Source organism: Eretmochelys imbricata, chromosome 3, assembly GCF_965152235.1.
Source record: "Eretmochelys imbricata isolate rEreImb1 chromosome 3, rEreImb1.hap1, whole genome shotgun sequence".
NCBI lineage: Eukaryota > Metazoa > Chordata > Testudines > Cheloniidae > Eretmochelys > Eretmochelys imbricata.
In genome coordinates, this window is record NC_135574.1 from 195,298,084 (window position 1) to 195,325,101 (window position 27,018).

The window sequence follows — 27,018 nt, forward strand, 5'->3', positions numbered from 1 at the left end:
CCCTCACTCAGCCACTCCATTCCAATAGTGCCCACTGCAGGCCCTCCTGCCCCTGCTTCCCTCACCCTCCCTCTGATGCCCTGCTCCCTCCTGCCCCTGCCCCCTCTACCCACTGCTGCCCTGCCCTCCTACCCCAGCTCCATCCATCCTACTGCAGCCCTGCCCTCCTGCCCCTCCCCACCCCAACCCGCGGCCACGCCCTCTTCTTTCCCTCCGGTTAGTGAGTCGCCCGAGCTGCCACGTCTCACGGCTGACGTTACCCGGCCGGCTCGCTCTCAGCCAATCCACTGCCTGGACAGCAAAGCAGAGTCAACCGAGGAGAGAAAAGAAAGGCTCGAGACTGCGCATGCGCCGGATAGACGCGGGGGGTGCCGGGAAGGCGAGTTCCTACTCGTCAAAGGCTCCAGCAGGATGCAGGGGTAGCTCCCGTGGCTGAGAACTCGCTTTCCCAGCGTCCCCCGCCGCTGCCCTCCCACCATGTAAACCCTCCTTGGGGAGAGGTTTCCCTGTTTCCTGGTTCGGGGCTGGCAGCCATTTTGGGTTGAGGAGCTCAGAGCGGAGGCCGCCGCCTGCGAGGGGACGGGGGAGAAGCTGCTGCCTCCGCTGCCCCGTCGGACGCCTGCATCTGCGGAGCTCCCGCTGGGGGGGTCTGGCCGGCGCTGCTCCTCAGAGCGAGCTCGTTCTCCAGAGGCCGCGGGGTCCCCACTGACATGTCCAGCATGAATCCCGAATAGTGAGTCCGGGGGGGTGGCACTGCGCGGGGGCGCCCGCCCGGTATGAGGGGGGGGAGGAGGACCCGCTGTGAGGGAGGCGGGGGGGCTCATTGCCTCCACCTCCTGACGGGGGGTGGTGCTTGCCGGGGCAGGGATGTGGTGGGGCTGGGAGAGGTGGGGGGCTGGGCGGCGGGTGGGGTGGGCTGTCTGAGGGCGACGGGGGACTGTGGGGAGGAGAGGAGGGTGTAGGAGCTGCCGTGGGAAGCGCAGGGTAAGAGCCAGGTGGCGGCATCCTCCAGCCAGGATGGGTGGCCGCGAGCACCTCATTGGCCCGCGGGCTTGGCTACAGCGCTTTGCTTTTTTTTTTTTTTTTGGGTGTGGGGGGGTAGTAAACATGACCTGTCTGCCTGCGAGGGGCAGGGCAGCGTCTCCTGGGCCTTAACAGAGAGTGTAGGTCACTGGGGTTTAGGGAAGGGGGATGGAAGGGGGACCTGAGGTCACCGGCTAGGCTCTGGGTCCCCCCCAAGTTGCCAGATACCAGGAGCGATTTGTGTACAGCCCTGGCAAACTTGGGTCCGTTTTCATTGGTTATTAACAGGCTGTAAAGCAAGTGATCCCCTCTTCCCGTCAAGCTTTCAAATAGCTTTTGCTCCGTACAAAATGTCACGGAAAAACACACAATTAAGATGAATGAAAAGAGAAACCAATATGGCCTTTTATGCTCTCTGGAGAGTTTGGGTTACACCTGGCAATCCTCACAGATGGGGAGTGAGGAGGTTTCATGATTTGTCATGAAAACTTAATGGTATTTTCTCCTCTAACATGAGAAACGGGAGACCAGACGTTCATAGTAAACTTTGTTTTTAACTTTCATCCAGGTAACCATTGCAGGAGAAGGAAGAACTTAATTTGATTTTTCAAGTAAATCTCACTGCCATTGTATGCTTAAGACTCTACTAAGGCTTGTTCGGTCCCTAAAATATTCAGTTTCTCCTTGGAGAGGAAGGGGACCAAGGATTTAAAAACCTGGAAAAATTAGTTCTTGTGAAAGTGGATCTTTCTGACCACTTGCTGTTGGCAGCTTAACATTCAGAAGTCCACCCTTCATTTTAGCTGCAAGTCATGTGTGTGTCACATGGCACTTGCAAAACACATTCTTGCTTATGTAGATTTTGCAATACTGTGGCTTGATAGTGAAATATTCCTATAGGTTAGTGGTTCTCAACCTTTTCTTGCTGAGGGCGCCCCACTCTCCCCCCCCGCCCCCAATATGCTGTAAAAATTTCACAGCCCACCTGTGCCACAATAACTGGTTTTCGGCATATAAAAGCCAGGATGAACATCAGGCCCCCACAAAGCTACACTGCTCAAGCTTCGGCTTCAGCCCGGACTCAGGCCCCTGGGCTTCAGCCTCATGTGGTGGGGCTTCAACTTCCTACTCTGGGCCTCAGTGAGTCTAATGCTGGCCCTGCTTAGTGGCCCCCTTGAAACCTGCTCGCAGCCCCCCAAGGGGCCTGGACCTCTGGTTGAGAACCACTGCTAGAGGTGATGCTTTGAACTGGAGATAGAGGCATTTATGGATGAAAAATAGTAGTGCTATTATTAATAAGTATATACAACTTAAGTGACAGTTTTTGATCAACTTAAGTGTTTTGGTTTTTTATTTATTTTAACAGTCACTACTTTGGGAGTAGAGCTGACTGAGGTCCCTAGTTACTGTTGCCAGGAGGCTGCTAAGAGTCGTGTGACTTTGCCACCTCTAAAAAGTTGGACAATCTTTTTTTGCTCTCTCAATTTGCCAGCGTACAAGAGAACAGAATCCGTGCTTATAATTAAAGAAAATGTGAAAACAAGCTCTATTTGTATCTAATACTGTAGATACTGAAGTGAATTTTAAAAATCCTTTATTTTCTTCTGGCATTCTTTGCATTTCAGCTTGGGATAATGAAGCTAGATTTACCTTTCTGTCCACTATCACAAAATTACAGTGTTTTGAATATTGGAAAGCAAGGGTGATTCAGTTGTGGACTTAGTTTATTGGCTATGTCTAGATATTTCTTGATAAAATTAAATATCTGTAAATCCAGAAACAAATCTTTTATGATTCTAAAGGTTTGCTTTTACATAGTGGGACTACTTCTCTGTGACAGTGGCTTTTGAATTCCTTAGTTGACATATGATCACAGCCTTGTGTGTTTTTTGTGCTGGCTAATTAGAAGCAGCCTTGAAATGAGAAGCACTTCAGAAGTCTCTTGATAAATGGTAAAAATCCTTTGAAGGGTAAATCATTGTTGAAAGAATTAATTTAACCCCCGAATTCAAGATTAGAATGGTTCTGGGTCAAGTTTAATCTTGGACTTCAAGACAAACCAGGATGTTTGGTTTGTTTCTGTAAAGCTGGCTAGCTTTGCTTCTTGATAGGATTATGTAACAAGTTTGTGTGATTTCAGCAAAAACACTTCTCAGACAAGGTACTGGTTACATATGATCAGTGAATGTAAAGACTTGCAGATTATCAAAGCATTTTCACAATCATTTGACTTTTTGAAATATTCAGTAATCTGGACAACTCCCTACAAGATCTAATAATAAATAGGCTAGAGCAAATGCTATAATGAAAGCTTCTTAGTGATTCCAACTATTGGAGAAGTTCAGAAACACTTTACTAAAATGTTGTAACATTTAACGGGAGGGGGGGAGGGGAGAAGAGACAAGGTGTGGTTTTTTTTTACTATGTTCATGATATGTCTGGAAGGATGGGAAGTACAATTGGCTTTCAAATAAAACAATTTACATACAAATATTTCATTTTAATAGAACTAGTTTTCCAGTGACTAAGGGACTCACTGAAAATTACTAAATTTTACAAGTTGGCAAGTAAAACAGAACAAGGAGAAAAATACATAAGGTAACGTTACAACTTTAGTCCTAATTTTAATTATAAGGTGAGACCAGTGGGCAGAAACTCTACATCATGCAAAATCTCTGACTGTTGTTAAATGTTTGAGTAGTGTTTTTTTTTTTTTCAGGGAATTATGAGGTGTGTAGGTGTACTAATTTTCTTTCTGGTTTTGTTCCGCTTGTGGGAGCAGTTGTTGACATACCTGTATGTATCAGTGTGAATGTACACACCCTTTCAGAAGAATAGCATCTCTAAAGAAGAGACCCAAAATGAGCTGTTGCATACTCGGTTTGAAAAACTGGCATTTAATGTTAGAAAAGCTAGCTTCAATATGGAAAAAACTTGTACAAATGCACACTTTAGATTGGATAATTCTGGCTTTTTTTGTACTATTCAAAGCTTGAAATCTAAAATGAAGAGGGATGCAAGAGTTCATTAATATCAATCCTTAGTTTTATTTTTATCACAGAAATTAGTTAACCAGATATAGCACTCTTCACCCTGCCATAGGGTTGGAGGCTGCTGTACACTATTCTTTGGAGAATAAAGGATTTCCATTGACTTCCAAAGTGACCAAACCATGCCACTCTTAAATTATAAAGTAACTAGTCTGAGTGGAAAAGATTAAAGGGGAAGATTAAAGCACATCCCTTACAGAAAATACAACTTACATCATGAGGGTTAAATTCCTTTCAGGACTTCTAGAAAGTGTATATTCTGGAGACTTCACTAATCCATGGCTTAGAAATTCCTTACTCATTACTTTTCTCCTATGAAACTTTTGATACTTTTCAAACTTGGAGAGTGGTCAGTTTGGATGAGCTATTACCAGCAGGAGAGTGAGTTTGTGTGTGTATGGGGGTGGGTTTTTGGAGGGGGGTGAGGGAGTGAGAGAACCTGGATTTGTGCAGGAAATGGCCTAACTTGATTATCATGCACATTGTGTAAAGAGTTGTCACTTTGGATGGGCTATCACCAGCAGGAGAGTGAATTTGTGTGGGGGGGTGGAGGGTGAGAAAACCTGGATTTGTGCTGGAAATGGCCTAACCTGACGATTACTTTAGATAAGCTATTACCAGCAGGACAGTGGGGTGGGAGGAGGTATTGTTTCATATTCTCTGTGTATATATAAAGTCTGCTGCAGTTTCCACGGTATGCATCTGATGAAGTGAGCTGTGGCTCACGAAAGCTCATGCTCAAATAAATTGGTTAGTCTCTAAGGTGCCACAAGTACTCCTTTTCTTTTTTCAAACTTAGACTGTCTTTACTTTCTTTTATACTCTTATTGGAATGGTCCATTCTAATTCTTAGAACTTGCTTAAGGACTTTCTATTACTGAATTGCAGATATTCTTGCAAATAAGAAAAATGCTGCTTTCTCCAGTGTGGGGCAAGTTCGCGTTTAAAGTGTAAATATTGTGGGTTTTTCCACTTACTGTTGGAGTGCAATAAATAACTTTAATCAATCATAAGTTGACTTAACTCTGCTTTTTATCTTCCTTTAAATGAGATTTTCTTCTTTTCACCTTTATTGCACTTCTAAACAGTGCAACTCTTCTCTTGCTGCCATGGTAGAACTAATGGTACCTCATCTTTCAGAGTAACTATCACATTGTTTAAGTAAAATCTGAGCTTAATGAGACTATAAAAGAGAACCAACCAATCTCCCCTCCTAGTCAGTTTTTGGTAGCAGACATCTACTGCAATCCCAAAAACTCTTAAATTCTTTATTCTATCACCAAGAACACATCTATTCTTTTTATAACACTGGGTACAAAATCCTAAAGAACACTTCAAATCAGGACACAAATTTCCACTACATTATCAATTTTGGCCTTACATAAGGGATCACCTAGTCCCATGTTCTTTCTGCATTAGGATTAAAACCATGCTAGTAACTGTTATATAACCAGTGTGGACAGGAACACTCCTGTTGTGTTGCAAAACTGATCTAGACAAACCATGTAACCCCAAGCCCTCCTTCCCAACTGCCTTGGTCTGTCAGTTTAAGCCTGGAAGGACCAAAGCACCCTACTTCCACACATTTTTGATGTGCATGTGCTGGGTGAAAACAGATGTTGGCTGATCAGAAGTCCATGGTCCACTCTTTGTTGTAGCGCATAAAACTCTTGAATAAGCTCCTGAAGGGCATCTGAGTGGGGTGCTGTGTTCCTCCATGTCACCACTTTGGTTTCCCAAGCTCCCTGTCAGCCAATCCCCAAGAATTCCTTATGGCTGGCTAGACCCTCTGATTTCTACAACACTGTGGCAAATGAGAAATCTGGAGGCAGGCTTTTAATGAATCAAATGAAAAAGTATAACCTCAACATAGTAGTATATTTTAGATGCAGTTATGTACCCAAACTTTGTGTGTTGGTTTTTTTGTAATGTAAATGTATAATGGCATTGAAAGTACTGTCAGAAGTTGGATAGGGACACTTTTTTTAAGAGGCAGCCTTGATACCTTAACTGAGGGTTTTGGACACTGGGAGGGTAAGCATCTCCTTCCCCTCACCTTTTTGGCGAGGAGAGATTGGCCATAAACTTACCTTAAAGTAAAGAGGATTCAAAAGCCTTTGTTCCCTTCAGCCTAGTAATTCTTTATTGCAGTGATTCTCAACAGGGGTACATGTACTGTTGCGGGTATGCAGAGGTCTTCCAGGGGTATATCAACTCAGGAAAATGTTTGCTTAGTTTTACAACAGGCTACATAGAAAGCACAAGCAAAGTAAGTACAAACCAAAATTTCATATAGCCAGTGACTTGTTTATACTGCTATGTATTTTTCAGTGTATAGTATATTTATATTCCAACTGATTAATTGTATAATTACATGGTAAAAATGAGGAGAATGCAATTTTTCAATAATAGTGTGTTGTGACACTCTTTTTTTTTTTTTTTAAATGTTTAATTCCTGATTTTGTGAGCGTGTAGTTTTTAAGTCTGGTGTAACCTGGGGGTATACAAAACAAATCAAACTCCTCAAAGGAGTACAGTAGTCTGGAAAGGTTAAGAACCACTGCTTTATGGCTTGGAGCTGCCCTGCTACACCTCCCCCTAGAACTTGCTATATCCCACAATGGACCGTTACACTAGCTTGTTTATCTAAGGTCCAGCATTGAAATAGTTGATGCTGAATCAAAGTTCACTGTTAAATCCCCATCATAATGCTGGGAAGTGTGAACTTCTCCCAGTCTGCTTGAGAATGTCTGCTGACATAATTTCATCCACTTACATTCAGTACACTTCATGAAGGTTCTTTTCAACCATAAGGGCTAGACTTAACTTTTGAAAAAGCTTAAATTACAGGACACAATTATGCAGCAATTACATATGGGGCAATCATATGGCTATCTGCAGCTACATGAATGCATTATGCACAGGTTAAGCTACAGAGTCCCACATAACCTGTCTAAATAAAGAGATTCACCTGTAGTGATGTTAAACGAAGATACTCCAGCCAGATGCTTTAGCCAAAAATCAAACAAGATCTGGCAACCAAACATTTTATTCTAGCTTGCTAGGATTTAGTTGCTGATCTTTTTGTGAATTCTGGAGAAAGTGGATTGAAAATGATAAACTGCAGCTGTTCTCCCATGGCTGTATTTTTCCACCCAGGTGCTCTAAGTGTTAATGGAAACTCTCCCTTGTTAGGATTGTTATGACAAATGTGGCTATTAGGTCCTTACTATAATCCATACTCATTCATATAGAGAAACAGTCTTCAATTATTCTGTTTATGGCTTTGGGTCCACCATAGCTATGGATACTGAAGTCACTTGAGGATATCTGTGCACTTCCTTGCATGCATAAAGTGCTACTTTAGAGCACAGGGGCAGACCTCATGTTTACATCACACATCAAATTCCTTCCATATGGGTCGCATCATGATATATCCACCAATGCCATCTTTCTTTTGACAAAGTTTGATATAAGTTTTCCAGGTTTGGAAACTTATTCATAAGGAAACTCTTGGTGCTAGTAACATTGTCACTCTTTCACAGTGACGCTAATTCCTTCAAAGTATAGTGGGGGGACACCCTTTTTTTTTTTAAATAATTGAAGTAATGCTTTGAGGCCTCAATCTGCATCCCTTAGGACTTCTTCTCTACTAGGCAAAAACCAACACCAGCCCTGACTCAAAGTTAATATAAACTAAAGAGAGCAAACACATTATAAAATAGAAGCTAGCCTGACAAAAGAGAGGTCAGATTCCCGGCACTATAAAACAAGGAAATGCACAGCAGAAGTTGCCCAAAGAACCTTAGATCTTTCCCATTCCTGATGACTACAGCCCCATGTTTTTCCCAAATACAAAATAAAACACAACTTATAAAACAAGATAAACTCACCCTGCAGCTGCAGTCCTGTCCCACAGGGCTGGGCCTGGCTCCCTACCCTGGAAGTTGAGATGTCACATGCAGGGTCACAGCACCACTCGGGTTTGGCCTGGCCCACTCCATTATGGGGGAGGGATTGTTGCCATGCCAAATATGAGTCGCATTGTGACCTGCAAAAAGCTATTACAAATAAATTATAGGGCTCTGTGGCTGATCATGAATGCCAGCATATAAGATGGAGGCACTTTTAAAGGAGTTTTTGATACTGTGTGCAGCCTGTCTTGGCCATCTTAGTGTGTGGTGACTGACATGAGGAAAGATCCTAGTGATGACCAGGCAGGTTGAGGTATACACTAGTGCAGGGGTTCTCAAACTGGGGGTTGGGACCCCTCAGGGGGTCATGAGGTTATTACATGGGGGGGTCACGAGCTGTCAACCTCCACTCTAAATCCTGCTTTGCCTCCAGCATTTATAATGGTGTTAAATATATAAAAAGTGGTTTTTAATTTATAAGGGGGGTTGCACTCGGAGGCTTGTTATGTGAAAGGGGTCACCAGTAAAAAAGTTTGAGCCACTGCACTAGAGCTTAGTTTACCTATGCCTGCTAACACATTAATTTTACAGCTGCCTTGTCTTTTGGCTTTTAACTTAGCTAACAAGTGCTAAGAACATACGTGTGTCTTCCCAGTGAAGACAAGACCGTAGTGGATCTTTCAGAATCTTCACTAAGCTATTCTGTGCTCTAAAATGAGGAATAAGTGTCCCTTCTAAATCTTAGAATTGTTCACAACAGTAATATCAAAGCACTAGCTTGTCTTGCTAGAAGCATCTTGGCTTTGTAGATGAGAGAACTACTGCATGGCTCACTTTACTCTACTGTTCAGTCTAAATTAGAAATGAGCAGAACTACTCCAAAGTTTCTCAATTGAGCTGTTGAGTCAGTCTCAAATTTCACTTATAGTTGCTGTGTCTCTTCTTGGCTTACAGCAAGGCTCTTTGCCCTTAGGGGCCTGAAGGCCTGGCCCTTATGGCCAGAGGACAAATAGTGGGCCACTTGTCATGTACTATGTACTTTGTCCTCCACTCCTTACTAAAACTGCCTGCCTTTCTGCTGCTCCAAACCTATTGCTAGTAGCAGCACTTCTCTCAGAACAGCTGCCTTCAGGTGGCTGCCTGCCTAATCTTTCTGCATGCTCCTTTTGTTTTGGTAGAGCATGAGGCAGAATTATCGAGAAGGCTGGAGGGAAAGGCAGAGGCTCAGAACAACAGGATTGATATAAGTAAACACTGAAACTCATGGGACCAGTATGGTTTTCTCTTTAAAATATCTAAGTCTGTAGTTCTCAAACTTTTGTACTGGTGATGCCTTTCACATACCAAGCCTCTGATTGCGGACTCCCCCTTAAATGTATTAAAGCGTTTTTAATTTATAACACCATTTATAAATGCTAGATGCAAAGCAGGATTTGGGGTGGAGGCTGACCGCTTGTGACAACCTCCTGAGGAGTCCCAACTCCCAGTTTGAGAACCCCTGATCTAAGTCCTTGTCTAGAACAGAATTTAAAGCTGTCGTGACCATTTTGTTTTCTGCGTGCTAGCCCTAAGTAGGATATTGTTGCTAATAGTCACACTTCCAGTAATCCAATCTTTAGAGAAGTCAGATTTAGAAGTTGTAACAAGTTTCAGTCTGTAAAACCTTAATTATGGAGTATGCTTGGCTTACTTGTCTCCACTTCCAAATTGCTAGGGATTTTTATTAAAAAATTTTGGGGCAACACTTCTGTAAGCAGGTAAACTTTATTTCTAGCTCTTATGAACACATGACTTGGTGGATGACATACAAAATGCTGAGAACCCTTGAACTGTAATCTCCTGCTTCTCTTTCCTGATCTAGAAACTTTTTTATTAAAAATCTTAAACTTACATATTTGTACTTCTGGTTAAAAACAAATCCTAGATTCTCCCAAATCTATATATGTGCTTGGTAAATGTGATAGGTTATAGAAGCTAAACCTTAAAAGGGAAAACACCACCTTGTACTTCTAACTTGGCTTTAGAATGAGTAGCCTTTTTATATTTAATAATAAAAAAGAGAGAGAAAGCTGGGTGAAGGCTTCACCCAGGTATCATACACTTGCTAATCCCAGGCTAGTGCCAAAGTGCTGTCCCTTAGGACAACAAAAGTGGTGGGGATCTTAGTATTTGGATTTTGCCTACAGCTCTTTCCAGTGTTACGGAGATGGAGGAAATGTTTAAACTTCCTCCAGCTAGTTGGTGTCCAGCTGATGGGCAGTGCTAGGGGAATTCATATAGGTAGTACCAGTCAAGCTAATGGAAAGTTAAGACTATCCTTGACTTGTCCACTTGAGAAGATTCCAGATATCATTTCTATATTGTGAAACTCCTGTGGCTAAGTAATGAGTGGTCAGCTTCAAATCTGTCTTCCTGTCTCTGGCAGCTTACCTTAAACTTAGCATAGCCTCTTGTACATAGCTAGAGTAATACGTTTCTCCTCAAGTTGATGGCTCTAAAGGTAAGAAAGCTCTTGTCTACCCTTACTAGGGTATAGGGAGCATAACTCAATACTCACCCTGTTTTTTGTCTAGAACAGACTAACTCTATGCTGCAGGACCATTCTAGAGTAGTTGCAGTCTTCAGTCATTTGTAGGTAATCATCTAATAGGCAGTTTTAGTTAAAGGGCTGTTTATTCTCTTGTAAATACTGAAGGACTCCATATCATGTGATTCTTTGCTTGTTGCTCAGCCCTGAGATTAGGGTCCTATTGTTTTAGAGGCGTTACAGAAATGTAAGCTTTTGGGGAAGAGAGATGATTACTATCTAATCCAACAAGACAGTCGGTGTGAGGTCAAGTGTCTGATCCTGAAATAGAACCCAGGCCTTCTGAGTATCTGTCCCTATCCACTAAACCGTGGTGGAGGTGGTAAGAGAATACCATTGTTTCACAACGGGGTCTGATAATTTTTTTGGTCTCCCATTGCTCAGGCTGGAATACTAACTTCAAAGCATAATGACATTTAAAATGTCAAGAACTTTCTTACTGCTTATCCATTCAGCAGATGAAATGGAGGTGGGATGGCAATACAACCCATAAAGGTGGGGGATCTGGGGATACTGCAAGGAAAGATGCAGAGGGAAGGTAGACAGAGGAGGAGAGTGGGCAGAAATAGTGGTGCATCTGTTTAAACATGATGTTTGGAAGACTGTAATCTTTAAATGAATGCTTGGGTTCTACTGAAGTTGATGGCATTTTCCCCTCAGTGGTCCAGAATATCTTCTGGGCAAGTGCATTGTTCAAACAGTGGTGTGAAGAGTATGACTCAGCTAAATGTCCATTCAACTTAAAATATTGCAGTATAAATACTGTCTGGTTCTTTGCAAGTTATTAACTGTAGTTTAGGCCAGTGGTTCTCAATCAGGTTACCTCTGGCAGCACAGAGAGGTCTTCCATGGGGTACATCAACTCAGGAAGACTTGCCTACTTTTACAACAGGCTACATAAAAACCACTAGTGACGTCAGTACAAACTAAAATTTCATACACAAATGACCTGTTAATACTGCTCTATATACTGTACACTGAAATGTAAGTACAATATTTATATTCTAAACGATTAATTTTATAATTACATGGTAAAAAATGAGAGAGTAAGCAATTTTCAGTAATAGTATGCTGTTGTACTTCTGCATTTTTTGTCTGACTTTGTAAAGCAAGTAGTTCTTAAGTGAGTCATAACTTGGGGGTCCACAAGAGAAATCAATTTCCTGAAAGGGGTACAGTAGTCTGGAAAGGTTGAGAGCCACTGGTTTAGGCTGCTATAATACATCATGGGAATATGAAGCAAACTGTATGGGATCACTTAAGTTTGGTTTGATGATGAACAATTTTCTCATAAGTAGGTGTTCCAGATTTTAACTTCAAGTTATGCTGTTTGCTGTAGTGATCAACTTTAGTACAACTTTCCTTACACCAGCATCAGATCTGTATAGCTGAGAAATGTTAATGTTTTAAACAGTTGATAAAGATGTTTGTTAATGAGTATAATTGTCATAAGGTCTCTCAGTTCTATTTCCCTACACTGTTACATAGTCTCATGAAAAGTAGTCAAATGACTTACAAAAACAGTCTCAAATGGCACCTCCATGTGTCTGGAAAAGAGTATTTTAATGTATCTCCCTGCCAGAGTATAGGAATGACCAATGTACAGCTCCAGATGTACCAGAGATGAGCAGGATGTCTTTCCATGTCTTTCTATGCTATCAAACATTTAATCACATAAATAGATATTTGAAAATCCCTGACAAATGTGGCCCAAACTATAGTTCAGGGGTGGCTTAATGCCACTGCCCTATAACCTTCATGATTGTAGGTTTTAAAATAGGGAGTTGTCAATGTAGACTGATTTTTCAGGAGAACAAAATGCTACTCTTCAGTACAGTGCATGTCTCCTACAGAAGCTTTGATCTCTCCTAGTGTTATACTGCCCTATTTGTCTTGAATTATGACTGACTTATGTTTGGATCAATAGACTTAGGCTGCTGGTATTAATGAAATAGAATCTTCATTTCTCTTGAAGTTGAAGCTTGTTTAAACCAATAGAATGGTATCTTAGATTTTTTGCCAAAGGGAGGAATCTCAGAACTCAAGGCTTTAACTTTCTTGGTTGGTTGTAAGTGGTAGCTGTCTGGTCTTCAAACTTCAGTATAGTAATATTGGCATTATCAATACTGAAGTATTAAATCATACCTTTTTTTAAAATGTACAAGGTGTAGTTAACGTAGTTTCTCAGGTTTGAATCCTTAATATTGCTGGTTTCAAAAGTACAAATCCTTAGCAGTATTGGTTCCACATTCCATATTTGTCATTCTGGTGGCTGGGATCTTTAGCTAATAAATGGTCAGTTCTGACCTGATACACTTAGCTAACAAGAGTCAGAGTAAAGAGTTAATTGATTAGTTCTAGGTAGCTCCACAGAGAAATGTCACATTGGACACCTTTTGGAGTATGAAAATCTCTGTTCTGGTTTGCCAGTAGCAAACTTTCTTTGCCTAAACTAAAGGCAATGTGAGTGGAATGGAATAGATAACGATTTGCTGTCATCTTTAGCTCTTACTCAGCCAAGACTATCAAATACTCTTGTCTTCATTAAGACACTGATAATACAATCACTTACATTTCAGTGATGGCTGTTAGCAAATCCATTGAGTTGCACTCTACACTGTTAGCCTTCCTTCTGAGGCTTAAAGACAAATTAAAAGCCAGTTTAAAAAAAAAAATCCATTAAGATTTGACTGACAATGTTCAATTTTTTAGCAACAAGGGTATAATTGAGCAAACTTTAGAAGGCACAAATTCTGTTTTGGTACTGAGCAGACATATTGTACTGATCCAAAAAAGGAGGTGGAATCAAACTTTTTACTCTTTTTAATTTAGAGAAGACAGTCAGTCCCCAGCTTTTCATTCTTCTGCTGTGACCAGGTATTTTGGTATACATGCTTGCTTGAGTTGGCTCTCAGATCTTAGCGGCAACTGTTAATAATAATCTTTACTGACTTTTTGCTAGTTGACTCAGCCTTAGTACAGTTGGTACTAGGATAATAAATCCTTACTCGTGAGAATTTATGCTATTTAGAAACATGAATATACTGACTGACAATTGTGGCAGTAACGTATTTGACTTGAGTGCACAAAGGAGAATAAGGTCTAGTTAAAACCAATCCTGTTTGTTACATGACAAAACATGAGTACTGCAAATGTAAAGAACATACTTCAAACACTGAATCTTCCATTCCAACATGTGAGTGTTTACTATTCAGTCTTTACTGTTTTGTAAAGTATACTTTTATTTAAATAAAGTAATCTTATTTCCTGACAGTAACAGTAGCAAATTGCTATTTCTTGTAAATGTATTACACCAAAGTATATGGACTGAGTAACTCAAGTTCTTCAAATATCCAATTTAAATTTGTGGTATATAAATACTAACATAATATCTTTTGTCTTTGCAGTGACTATTTATTCAAGCTACTTCTGATTGGAGACTCTGGTGTTGGGAAGTCTTGCCTTCTACTTAGGTTTGCAGTAAGTTCAGTTATGCTTTCGAAGCTATTTTGTCAATGATATAAAGTTTTATTCAAGCAGTTGTAAGTAAGGTGTTTCCATTTGAGGGGACTGATACTTGACTTTCCGGGAGTTGGTATGCCAAGGGAAGATGGGTGGGTACAAAAGGGTACTTTGCTTATTCTCTTCCCATATTTTACTGATACAGCTAATTGGATTGTTCTGTCACAGTGACTTATGAATGGGTAAGAACTGGTGATTCCCCATTTCTTAATTAATGAGACCAGGAAAAACTTTCAAAAGTGACTTGGGTACCTAAGTCCCATTGACTTTTAATGAAATCTAGGCTCCCAAATCTGTCAGTGGGACTTAGTTCCATTTTTGAAAGTGACTTGAGTACCTGTGAGGAAAATTTTCAAAAGCTCCTATTTATATGCTGGTAGTGTTGAAGGGGCCTTGTTCAAGGCCCCATTGTGTTAGGCACTGTTCAAACAGACCCCACCCCAATTAACATAATGTAGAAGTAGAATGTAGGCATTTTATGAATGTTTCTTCACCATAGGTATCTGATATTCCTACAGAGATTTAAGATTTCATTGGTTTGTAATCACTAATTTATTCTTTTCTCTGGTTCTAGGATGACACATACACAGAAAGCTATATCAGCACAATTGGTGTGGATTTTAAAATCAGGACTATAGAGTTAGATGGGAAAACAATCAAACTTCAAATAGTAAGTGTCTTAACTCAGATAATATTCAGAGGCTATTAATAGTAATCTTGTAAATTCTGACTAATCCATAACTTTGTAGATCTGGCACAGGGCACATTTTTCTGTATGCCCAGTAAAATATTGGACAGATTTGCTTGTCAAATGTTTCAATAAGCAAGTACAAACTATTGTTTTTGAAAACCAAGTTGCATAGTTATTAACATGTTGTAAGCAAGCATTTGTCAAAAGTAGTACCTCAATCTTAAGATTTCTCATGTGAATATCTCACTTAGCTCTTGACAGGATTGTCTACCTGCACTTATTACAATGCTTGTAGATGGTTTTATAGGCTGCACAGAGGTGTCTTCGTCTAAGCTGAAAGGTTAAACAGCATCTGAGTTGCAAGTTGCTTAGATTATGAACAAAAATGAAGCATAAGGAAAACACTTGGGCTAAATCCAATATCAAGATGGTTAAAGAATAGTGGAGGACACCTGTCATTTAACAAATGCAGGTTCAGATAACCTGAAAATCTACCTTGCGTTGTAAGGAACTGCTTTATAGTAACTCTCTTTTTGCTCTTTGTGCAAATGGCTGTAACTTTAAACTACTGAATATAAATTGCCCAATACATACACATTCTTTGCTGGTACTCTTAAATGCAGGAACCTCAACTTGGTTAGTGTTTGGGTAACTGATCCTTAGTCTTTAGTGTACAGCTAGGCCTCATAGTGAAAGATGTGAACTGGAAAGGTCAACCTGAACACTTGAGGAAGGTAAACACTCTTAACCTGCATTGCTAAAATTCTTAATACTAAATTATTTCTGCAAGCAAGAATGTTCAGATTAACCTTACACCTTGAGTTAGCTGAAACACCAACTTGGGGATGTAGTATTAACACTTAGCCTTTACAGGATTTATCTTTAGATGTCAAAGCCCTTTAAAACTGGGAAACTAACAGTTACCCACATCTGTATAGTGGAGTTAATGTTTAATTTACCAAAGTCAAGTAGTAAGTAGGTAGACCTCAGTACCTTCTATTGCCAATGGATGTCTACCAAAATAGAACTATCACAAGTTGCTATATAGTAGTAGCAGACTAAATATGCTTTTGTGTAAAAAGCATTCTTTACTTGGCACTAAGAGCAGAAATGGCCTCTTTGAAGTGTTAGGTCTTTTTAGGGGGGAAAAAAAAGCTTGCCTAGGAAGAGTGGAAACTGCAGAGTAGATTGAGGGAACTGCTATCCACCCCTTCTTGGTGGGAAAGACAAGGAGAATGGCTCAGATATTATTGATTGTTCAGGAGAAGAGGGGAAGGAAAGCAGTGGCCCATGAACTGTATCTCTGTAGAGAGACAGGTGCAGAGGGAGGAGTTGGGAGCTCAAGAATCAGTATTTGCTGGGTGCCTGAGGGTGTCCTTTATGCAGCTCACATACTGAGAAGGGGTGGGAATTTTTGGCAGGGTGTAGAAGTGAAGGTGTAACAGTGAATTAACTATACCCCTGGTATATACATCTTTCACATGGCCTAATAGGCTTGGTCTTTGTGTGAGGCAGTATTAAACACTCTTAGACCCTGCCTTATATCAAGCAATGTGTGTAAATTACACTTCTTGATTCTGCCAAACTGCAGCTTCTCCACTCTGACTTAGACTTTGCCATAGTTACTTAATCTAGCTCAGGTGAAACCGTATTACGCTCTGCTTAGAACTGAAGGTTCTGGATGTTCTTCAAGGACAGTTGGGGGCAGATGTAGCAGCCTGTCTCAATTGCATTTTGCCCCATTGGCATATAGAACATGCTTTGTACTAGCCACTTATTTGAGTAAAATGTGAAGAATTTTATCTTTAAATCCCTGAATGATCTTTAGCTGCCTACCAGGAAACATGACTTTTTCTCCTGTGTTTTTGCAACACTTACAAGCTGCTTTGGTTTTTGGTTCCTAGAATAGACCCAGTTTTCAATAGAAAGCTTTTGCCTACAAAACTTGTCCAGTTTAGGACAGGTCAAGGATGACCTGTCTAGCAAGGTATTTAATGGCTACCATAACATGGAGTGCATGGGTAGGGCTAATAAATGGTGGTAACTAATTATTTTGGGTGACTTAAGTATTCCATGTAATGGAAAGTGCCCAGATTCTATAGGGATAGGAGCCAAAAATACCTAAACTAATATAGTTGGGTTTGGAATAAGCCTAAAGCAAGCATTAGCAATAGTCCAGGGTTTGAAATGCATGGAATACCTACAGCATACTTTCCTTGCACTACACTCTTGGCTCTCAAGAATGCCAATAGATAGGGGACAGTGACTTCACAATCTGAATTAATGTAATTGCACTGAGCTATAGTACTCTGCAATAAAGGAGATATTATACTATGACATGGGCACTCTTAATATTGTTGATCTTAAACTTTGAACCAAGTATTGCTTTAGTACTGAAAATATTATGGGGAAAAAGCTTAAATCTAGAAGCAGCTCTTCTAGTGAGTAGGAGCATGCTGGAAACTCATTCTAGCCACTTAAGGTCAGAAGTTGTCTGTAACACTTCACGCATTCTTTAAAATAAAACTACTATTGTAGGTGGTGGTTTCATAATTTAACTTTTCCCATGCTAAATATACAAAGTTATTGTAGATGGCTTGCTAAAATTAGTGACTAATACACTTAGACAAATAGATTTGCTTCTATGAAAACCCTTCTGAGAAAACCAAAAGCTACAATTGTTAAGCTCATCTATATTAGTAAAACTGTTGCTGGAAAGGGACCAATCTTATCCCTGCACTGAGGGGTGCAAGGGCTTACACTTCCCTTTCTTGGGGGCTGGTGCATCCTTCTGTGCAGTTTAGGTCCAGTCTTGCTTTATTGGGGTGCAGGATTGTCTTGGTCCTGTCCCCTCCTTCTCCTGGCCTGAGTCTCTTCTCTCCTGCCCCTTCCCAGCAGCAGTTGTGGAGCTGGGGCTGCCCTAGGTGGGTGTGCCTCCTAAATCAAGGCTGTTACCAGGGGGGTTATGGTTGTCTATGGGGGGCTGCTCTTCACCAGCCTAGGTGACACTTAAGCATTGTAGCAGAACAATAAATCTAGCCCAAGGGATGTCAGTAATAGCTGATACAGTTGAATCAGATATTTTTGACAATGGTTTCTGAAATGATGCTAAACATAGCTTATTTTTTGGGTACACCTGCAGTTCAGCTGCACTTCTGATGAAACAGTTGGCAATGGTTGTCTCTGCTAATGTCGACAAGGATTTAGTGAAGTAGTTTAACATGACTTCAGCTGCCTTCAGTAGCATGCCCTTGACCTATTATGATAGAAATTGGCTTTAAACTAGTTTCCACCTGCTTTCCAGCCTTGCCTATGCCTCAAAGGCAATCAGTTTTAACGCTTGCATATCTTACATCTGGGAAACAAAAGGCTTGACAAGCCATTTTTGAGTGGGCTGGGATAGGTGTGAGGTACTGCTGCAACTTGATCTGTGGCCCTAAAGTTGGATTCCAGTTGAAGGTGATTGCCTTAATATTCTTCACAGCATTGTGTTGGCTTTGGGTGGTGAGGTTTCTTTTGGCTAGCCTACTTTCATTCAGTTTCTTAAGAGGAAAGAGGATGCCCATTAGTATTATCAAACTGTAGGAAGATGAAAGTTTTTTCCATCTACTTGTTATGGACTTGCGAGGATTATTTTAGAGGCTTGTTCTGCTGCAGTAATCTTTCTCATATGGGGGAGGCTGCTTCATTGCACTGAAGTTCTAAAATGTGTGACAAGACTGGTGCTCAGTGAACAGTTATTGTGTAGGCTGTCTTGTAAAGCAGTGATAAGATGACTGACTTGTCTTCTCTGAGGGTGTTCATTGTTAAGGGATGTTTCTACTCCAACTTGATTGTATATAATCAGGGAACTTCAGATGTCCAGCCATTAGATAGTCTTTTAACTGGATTGTAAAAATAAAACTTTAGTCTCTCTGGTACAGTTACACCTTTTTTGTTTAGACCTCTAACAGTCTTAATTACCACACTTTGCAGTGGGACACAGCAGGCCAAGAGAGATTTCGAACGATCACCTCCAGTTACTACAGAGGAGCCCATGGCATCATAGTTGTGTATGATGTTACAGACCAGGTAAGGTCTAAATTAGACACTCATGTAGTGCTTTACACCTTGAGAAACAACTTAGGCCAACTTATACAAAGTCAGTTCTTTCAGATGTAGATTTATTTGGCTCTTGAATTATGCTCAGACACCTTTATAGGCTATGAATTGGTATTTCTGAATGCTAAAAATCTGGTCACACTTGCTGAATATTTTTAACTGATCGGTTTTCTCCAGACTTGCACCAATATTACACAAACTTAAGTTAGACACAGCTTCAAACTTCTTAGTTCTGCCAGACTTAGTTTTATGGTTGATTCCTCTGGGCTTCAAGTTGGGGGAGTGGTGTCAGGTGGGGATGAGAAACTTTCAACAAAACTTGACAGGCAGCTGGGACATGGACATGTTAAAATGTACTGGCATTGGCAGCAGGAACAACACTAGCATGAAAGGGTTAAAACGACTTCTGCTTTAAGTTAACTGAAGGAAAACTCCTACTTTCCATGGGCAAATGCTCCTGCTTTATTCCATATGTACTTAAGCTTTGTGTGGCCTAGAGTCAGAATTGCTGTAGCAGGATTTACTATCAGATACTCCCAGGGTGAGAGCTGTCATACTGTTTTATATTCCTTCTGAAATGAAAGCTAGTTGAGAATCTTCAGTGACATGGGATTTATTTCCTTCTCCTAAATGAATAGGAAACATCTTAACATAAGCAAATTTACTTCCATCACACATACATGCATTATCTTGGCAAACTATTAAAATAGGCTTTCCTGAAGGCTTCTTTTCTTGTAGATTTGATGAGGGCATCTAACACTATGAAAACAAACTTCTGTAATATGCTTGTTGCCCTCCTAGTTACTTAACTCATGAATTCAAGTTACTGCTCACTGATGCATTTTGCAGAATGAGTGGTTCCAGTGGCATGGCTTGTAGGGATTTTTGTTGGGAAGACAGCTGAAGATGGATTAGGGCGCCTGGAGCCCAGTTAACTGAACAGGATACAATTGGTTGACCACTCCTCAGTACAGAGTACAAAACTGCTTTCTCTGAAGCTTGCCCTAAAAGAACAACTCAAAACTCACTTGTCGATGTGTTTGACTTTTTAGTAGTCCAGTGTCTGCCTTTGTTTTACAAAGGTGAAAAAGGATCCTTTCCTTTAGCTTACATTTGTATGAGATGGTACTTGGCATATGGCCAGTTTCACTTATGTACTGCTTTGACAGCTCAAACATGTGATGAGATTACTGGTTCTGTGGATGAAGGGAAAGCAGTGGATGTATTGTTTCTTGACTTTAGCAAAGCTTTTGACACGGTCTCCCACAGTATTCTTGTCAGCAAGTTAAAGAAGTATGGGCTGGATGAATGCACTATAAGGTGGGTAGAAAGCTGGCTAGATTGTCGGGCTCAACGGGTAGTGATCAATGGCTCCATGTCTAGTTGGCAGCCGGTATCAAGTGGAGTGCCCCAAGGGTCGGTCCTGGGGCCGGTTTTGTTCAATATCTTCATAAATGATCTGGAGGATGGTGTGGATTGCACTCTCAGCAAATTTGCAGATGATACTAAACTGGGAGGAGTGGTAGATACGCTGGAGGGGAGGGATAGGATACAGAAGGACCTAGACAAATTGGAGGATTGGGCCAAAAGAAATCTGAGGTTCAATAAGGATAAGTGCAGGGTCCTGCACTTAGGATGGAAGAATCCAATGCACCGCTACAGACTAGGGACCGAATGGCTAGGCAGCAGTTCTGCGGAAAAGGACCTAGGGGTGACAGTGGACGAGAAGCTGGATATGAGTCAGCAGTGTGCCCTTGTTGCCAAGAAGGCCAATGGCATTTTGGGATGTATAAGTAGGGGCATAGCGAGCAGATTGAGGGACGTGATCGTTCCCCTCTATTCGACATTGGTGAGGCCTCATCTGGAGTACTGTGTCCAGTTTTGGGCCCCACACTACAAGAAGGATGTGGATAAATTGGAGAGAGTCCAGCGAAGGGCAACAAAAATGATTAGGGGTCTAGAACACATGACTTATGAGGAGAGGCTGAGGGAGCTGGGATTGTTTAGCCTGCAGAAGAGAAGAATGAGGGGGGATTTGATAGCTGCTTTCAACTACCTGAAAGGGGGTTCCAAAGAGGATGGCTCTAGACTGTTCTCAATGGTAGCAGATGACAGAACGAGGAGTAATGGTCTCAAGTTGCAGTGGGGGAGGTTTAGATTGGATATTAGGAAAAACTTTTTCACTAAGAGGGTGGTGAAACACTGGAATGCGTTACCTAGGGAGGTGGTTGAATCTCCTTCCTTAGAGGTTTTTAAGGTCAGGCTTGACAAAGCCCTGGCTGGGATGATTTAACTGGGAATTGGTCCTGCTTCGAGCAGGGGGTTGGACTAGATGACCTTCAGGGGTCCCTTCCAACCCTGATATTCTATGATTCTATGTTTCCCAGTTATTTGGAGTCCAGGCTCCTCTGCAGAGCCAGTGGAGGACCTGGGTCAGGAAGCTCTCATTGGTCCAGTACATGCCCTGGAGGAAACATTTGTGGATGGGTGTACTAGAGACTTCCATAATGCTAGGGATAGAAGATGGGAAGCCCTGGGTCTTTTTAGAGCTGAGGGAAGCAGTAGGGCCAGGTCAGAGGAACCAGCATACACTAGTGCAGGATTGGGAGAACATAGGATACTCCTGAGGAAATTTTGCACCAAATTTTATTTTTCAATAAATGAATGTGGAGGTTCCAGTGGGGAACACAGGCCACTGGTCACACAGAGGTGGGAGATCACCCTGCAGCCTCCCCCCACCCCAGGGGCACTGATTCAGCAGTGAGGCTGCACCCAGCCCTGACAGTGCAAAGGCTAGACCTGCCCCAGAAAATCCCCCCCCTCCCTGTGCTAGGCACACCAGATGTGGGTGGGCAGACTCAGCCTGGCAGGATCTGTGTGTGAGAGATCTGTGTGGGGCCGTCTAGGTGCGGGGTGGGGTGGTCCAGGTGCATTGGGGCTGGGTGCCGGGGGTGAGGCTTGGGGGAGGGCCTCAGCAAGGATCTGGATGCAGGAGGGTTGGGGCTTGACAGGGAAGACAGGTGCAAGGGGCTTGGTGGGGGTGTCTGGGTGTGGAGAGTCCAGATGCATGGGGGTTGGGCTGATGGGGGAGCAGCTCCCTGCTGTGACCCCACCCCATGGCTGGGGAGCAATGGCAGCTGGAAGTAGGGGGCAGGTGTGGAACTGGGGGTGGGTCTGACCCAGTCACTCCATGCAGAGGAAGTGTGCTCCTCACCCAGGTGGGACTTGCAGCTGAGCCTGGTGTAGGATAGGAGCCACTGGGTGAGGCTGAGGAGAGCCAGGTGCAGGGGACTCCAGATGCAATGAGTGAGGCTTCGTGGTGGGGGGGTGAGACTTGGCAGGAACATCTGGGTATAGATGCATGGGGTTGGGCAGACAAGGTGCGTCTGGCCCAGCACGAGCTGGGGTGTCCACAGTCCCATTGCTGTCTCTTCCCCCAGCAGTGATTTTCCTCTCTGGGTGATTGAAATGACATGCCATGCTGCTGGGGAGGGGCATGTGGCTGCTCTTGTGGCTTCCTGTTCCTTCCCCGTCAGGCATTTTTCTGCAGTGGATACAAGTTCTGTGCATGTGGAGTGGCACAGAATGCCCACAGGAGGAACAGCCACACTGGCTCAGACCAGTGGTCCTTCTAGATCCTATACCGTCTTCTGACCGTGGCCAGATGTTTCAGAGGGATTGGACAGAATAGGGCAACTTTGAGTGGTCCAGTCCCAGCTTCTGGCAGTTGGAGGCTCAAGGAAACTCAAAGCATGGGGTTGCATTCCCTGACCATCTTGACTAATAGCCATTGGTGGACCTGTCCTCCATGAGATTATCAAATCCTTTTTTGAACCCAGTTTTACTTTTGGCCATCACAACCTCCTATGGCAGTGAATTCCAAAAGCTGACTGTTGTGTGAAGTTCTTTTAGTTAGGTGCTAGGGGTCATCGGATGACCACTAATTGTTATGTGTAGGGATAAATAACTTCCTCCATAGCACTTATGATTTTATAAACCTGTCACAGTCCCCCTTACTTAATTATCTCTTTTCTAAGCTGAAGAGTCCCAGTCTTTAATCTCGACTCGTATGGAAGCTGTTCCATACCCCTAATAACTTCTGTTGCCTTTCTCTGCAGCTTTTCCAAGTCTAGTATCCTTGGCACAGGGTGACCAGAACTGCACACAGTATTCAAAGTGTGGGCGTACTGTGGATTTATGGCAGCATTATATTTTCTGTCTTATTTTCTATCCATTCCCTAATTGTTCCTAATATTCTGTTCACTCTTGACGTTGAGTGGATGTTTTCAGGGAATTATCCATGCTGACTGCCCAGTCCGAGTGGTAACAGCTAAATTAGACCCCTTCATTTTGTATGTGTAGTCAGCAATATTTTTTCCAATGTGCATTACTTTGCACTTATTAACATTGAATTTCATCTGTCATTTCGTCACCCCATGCAGGCTGCTTTGGACTTTACTATCAAGTAATTTTGTATTGCTTGCAAATTTTGCACCCTCACTGGTCACCCCTTTTCCAAATCACTTAAGAATATGCTGAGCAGCCTAGGTGTCAGTTCAGACCTCTGGTGGGAGGGGACTGTGCTGCTATTACCTCTGTCCCTTGTGAAAACTGACCACTTGTTCTTATCCCTTTCCTATCTTTTAACCAATTACTGATCCTTTTTAAGCAAACTTAAGTAGTCATGGATAAGACTTGCCTTTGCTGAGGGACCTCATCATAGACTTTCTGAAAGTCTAAGTACACTATATATTGGTTCCTACCATTTGGAGAGACGTGTTTCTATGCTAGCATTTTTGCTTAACATCAAGGAGATAAATACATGCAAAGCATTTGAAATACAAACTATCACTGGATATGCAGATGATGCAATTTATAATAGTGCACTTGTGAAGGCTGTCTCCAATTTCTGAATAATGAATGGTACTGTAATGGCACTGGTTTCTTGGAGAGGAATACTTAAAGTAATCTCTTATCTTCTAGGAGTCCTTCAATAATGTAAAACAGTGGCTGCAAGAAATAGACCGTTATGCCAGTGAAAATGTTAACAAGTTGTTGGTAGGGAACAAATGTGACCTGACCACAAAGAAAGTAGTAGACTATACAACAGCAAAGGTATGTCAACTGGCTTATTAATGATCCAGTCAAATAAATATTACCAAAACTGAACCTACTTGAATGCATCCTAACTAAGTAAATAACTCACTTCTGTTAGTCCTCAAATGTGCTGGTGCTAGAAAATGCAAATCCTGGTGTGTCCCTCAAGTGTTATGAAGTGCACATGATCTAATTTAGGAGTTGTGCTGGTGAGGGAGGAAGGGATGATGGTTTGAATCAATAGTCGTTCTCCTGAACATTCATAAATCCATTTTTAATTTAAAGTAACTCGGGTGAATCCTGAGCTTTCTAGTAGCAAGTATTAAGACTTACTCTTTGCTATTTCTCAATTCACAGGAATTTGCAGATTCCCTTGGAATTCCATTTTTGGAAACCAGTGCAAAGAATGCAACAAATGTAGAACAGTCTTTCATGACCATGGCTGCAGAGATTAAAAAACGAATGGGTCCTGGAGCTACAGCTGGTGGTGCAGAAAAGTCCAATGTTAAAATTCAGAGCACTCCAGTCAAGCAGTCTAGTGGAGGTTGCTGCTAAAATTTGCCTCCCCCTTTTGTCTCACAACAATGAATTTTGCAATCTGAACCCAAGTGAAAAAAATTGCCTGAATTGTACTGTATGTAGCTGCACTACAACAGATTCTTACCGTCTCCACAAAGGTCAGAGATTGTAAATGGTCAATGCTGACTTTTTTTTATTCCCTTGACTCAAGACAGCTGACTTCATTTTCAGAACTGTTTTAAACCTTTGTGTGCTGGTTTATAAATGTGTGTAATCCTTGTTGCTTTTCCTGATACCAGACTGTTTCCCGTGGTTGGTTAGAATATATTTTTTGTTTTGATGTTTATATTGGCATGTTTTGATGTTGGGTTTAGTCTTCTGAAGATGAAGTTCAGCCATTTTGTATCAAACAGCACAACAGTGTCTGTCACTTTCCATGCATAAAGTTTAGTAAGATGTTATATGTAAGATCTGATTTGCTAGTTCTTTCTTGTAGAGTTATAAATGGAAAGATTACACTATCTGATAGTTTCTTCATACTCTGCATATAATTTGTGGCTGCAGAATATTGTAATTTGTTGCACAATATGTAACTAACAACCGAAGAAATGTTTAATAAATATTGTACTTATTGGAAGTAATATCAAACTGTATGGTGATAAATATTGTCTTAATTCTTATGGCTAAGGGGGAGATTAGGCTTGCATTGTGCCCAAAATGTATCATGTGCAGTAATGGCACTTTAGACCCTCTAGTAGACCAAACACCCTTCCCAAAAAAATGTAACTAGGAAGTATGGCCTAAAAGACTAAGTTGTCCTAGTCCTTCAGGCATATATACTGTACTTGAAAGACAATTTAAGAGACTAATGTTCATGGAAGCATAATGCATTCTGAATGTACAGTATTTTTTCCCCATCTTAGTCTATGAACTTTAATTTATTTCTGAAGGACTTCCTTTAGAAATTCTTGTCTACTTTGCTCTGTAGTAGAGGTGGAAAACATTTTTCCTAACATGTGAATGACTTAAAACTAACAACTCAAGGTGATGTAACTCTGCCAGTATGTCATGTCTTTCTATATACTGTTACTTCCATATTCTTTTAATCAAATACTGTTTTGACTTTATTTAATAAACATAGTGCAACAACTTAGTAGTTATTCAGTTCTGCACAAGGCATCAGTAGGATGAAACTGAAGTGATACTAAAACAGTTGAAAGGTCAGTAAGAAGTCACCAAGAAATTGTACCTTAAAATAAAGGAACTAATTAAAAAGACTTCAAAATTAAGTAGCAGCAAAGTAGCTGAGTCAATTAAAACCAAATGCACATGTGATCTGATCTTTGTACAGAAGAACTAATCAAATCATTAGCTTCCTGTGTCAGGCACTAGCCTGGAACACTTCCTATAAAGGTAAAATTGTTCAGCTTTATCTAGAACTGCAATTTTCAATTTACTTTGTAAATATCTCATGTTTAAAATGACCATGTGGACATTCATTCCCTCCTGGGTAAAAATACACTCGTGATTGCAAAATATAACTTGGGTATGTTGTGAGATGCAAATGATAAAACAAATTGGTGCAAATCTGCTTTTGAATATGGGAAACAAATTCTGGGACAGCAGCTCTTTACAAAAATTATTATAAACTTTTTTGTGTCCATTTAACAGGAAATCCTAATACATGGTACCAAAATAAGTGAGTATTGTCATATGACTGAAATGAATTGAACTTCTTTCCACCTGAGAAACTGTCAAGGTGGTATACTTTTGTATTATAGATACATGCTTGTTGGATCAATTCAGACTAATGTAAGGTGACATGCTCTTTTATAAGCAGGAGTGGTGGTATTTGGATGTTGCTCATTGCTAATCAGGAAATGGGCAGTATATTCTGAAAGAGGGTGTTTGCTGAAGGGGGAAAACACTTTCAAATGAGACTGCCACACAAGTGAATTCCTTTATTTCTAAATGTCAAGCTGCCTGCTAAATGCAATCCGAAACCCTACTGTTCATATATAGTAATAAAAATCTTGCAAAACCAACTTGGGCTACACCATTAAGTCTTATTTGGTGTTTTGCTAAATCATGCTGCAGTGAACTTTGTCTTCATGTGGTGGTGCATCTGTGCATGCTACAGTTTTAAGGAAAGGGCTGACTATGGAGCTATCTGGGGCAGAGAGAATAGTGAGGAGTGAAGAACAGGAGAATCTCAGTTCAAATGGTAGGAGTCAGCCATTGCTTAGCAGCAGAGGTAGGAAGCAAGCTTCCTCAAAACCAAAGCTACAACTATCCCCTACATCACAGGCCCACCGTACTGATTTGTTTTCTAAAATGTGTGGTTAAACTGATTTTAACACCATATAAACTTTACATTCTCATACTGCTTACTACTCCCCTCTTGAAATGCTGGAAGGGATGGAATTCTAATCCCACCACTACCAGATGCAGCTGAATTAGTTTCCTAACTAGACAAATAGCCTTTTAAATAATACAAGAAATCTGAAAGTATTA

The 27,018-nt window shown here is 41.4% G+C and overlaps 1 protein-coding gene across 1 annotated transcript; it reads left to right on the top strand.

Annotated features, from left to right (window-relative positions):
* Positions 1-502: 502 nt before the first annotated feature.
* Positions 503-25,653, top strand: RAB1A (RAB1A, member RAS oncogene family). Its single transcript, XM_077814026.1, has 6 exons — positions 503-733; positions 13,982-14,054; positions 14,671-14,766; positions 18,763-18,858; positions 23,872-24,003; positions 24,343-25,653. Exons 1-6 carry the CDS (start codon positions 711-713, stop codon positions 24,538-24,540), a joined length of 618 nt encoding a protein of 205 aa, XP_077670152.1. The 5' UTR covers positions 503-710; the 3' UTR covers positions 24,541-25,653.
* Positions 25,654-27,018: the final 1,365 nt, after the last annotated feature.

Coding starts and splice junctions, on each gene's coding strand:
- RAB1A (XM_077814026.1), top strand. CDS start 711: ATGTCCAGCATGAATCCCGAATA. Junction 734..13,981: donor TCCAGCATGAATCCCGAATA/GTGAGTCCGGGG, acceptor TTGTCTTTGCAG/TGACTATTTATTCAAGCTAC. Junction 14,055..14,670: donor GCCTTCTACTTAGGTTTGCA/GTAAGTTCAGTT, acceptor CTCTGGTTCTAG/GATGACACATACACAGAAAG.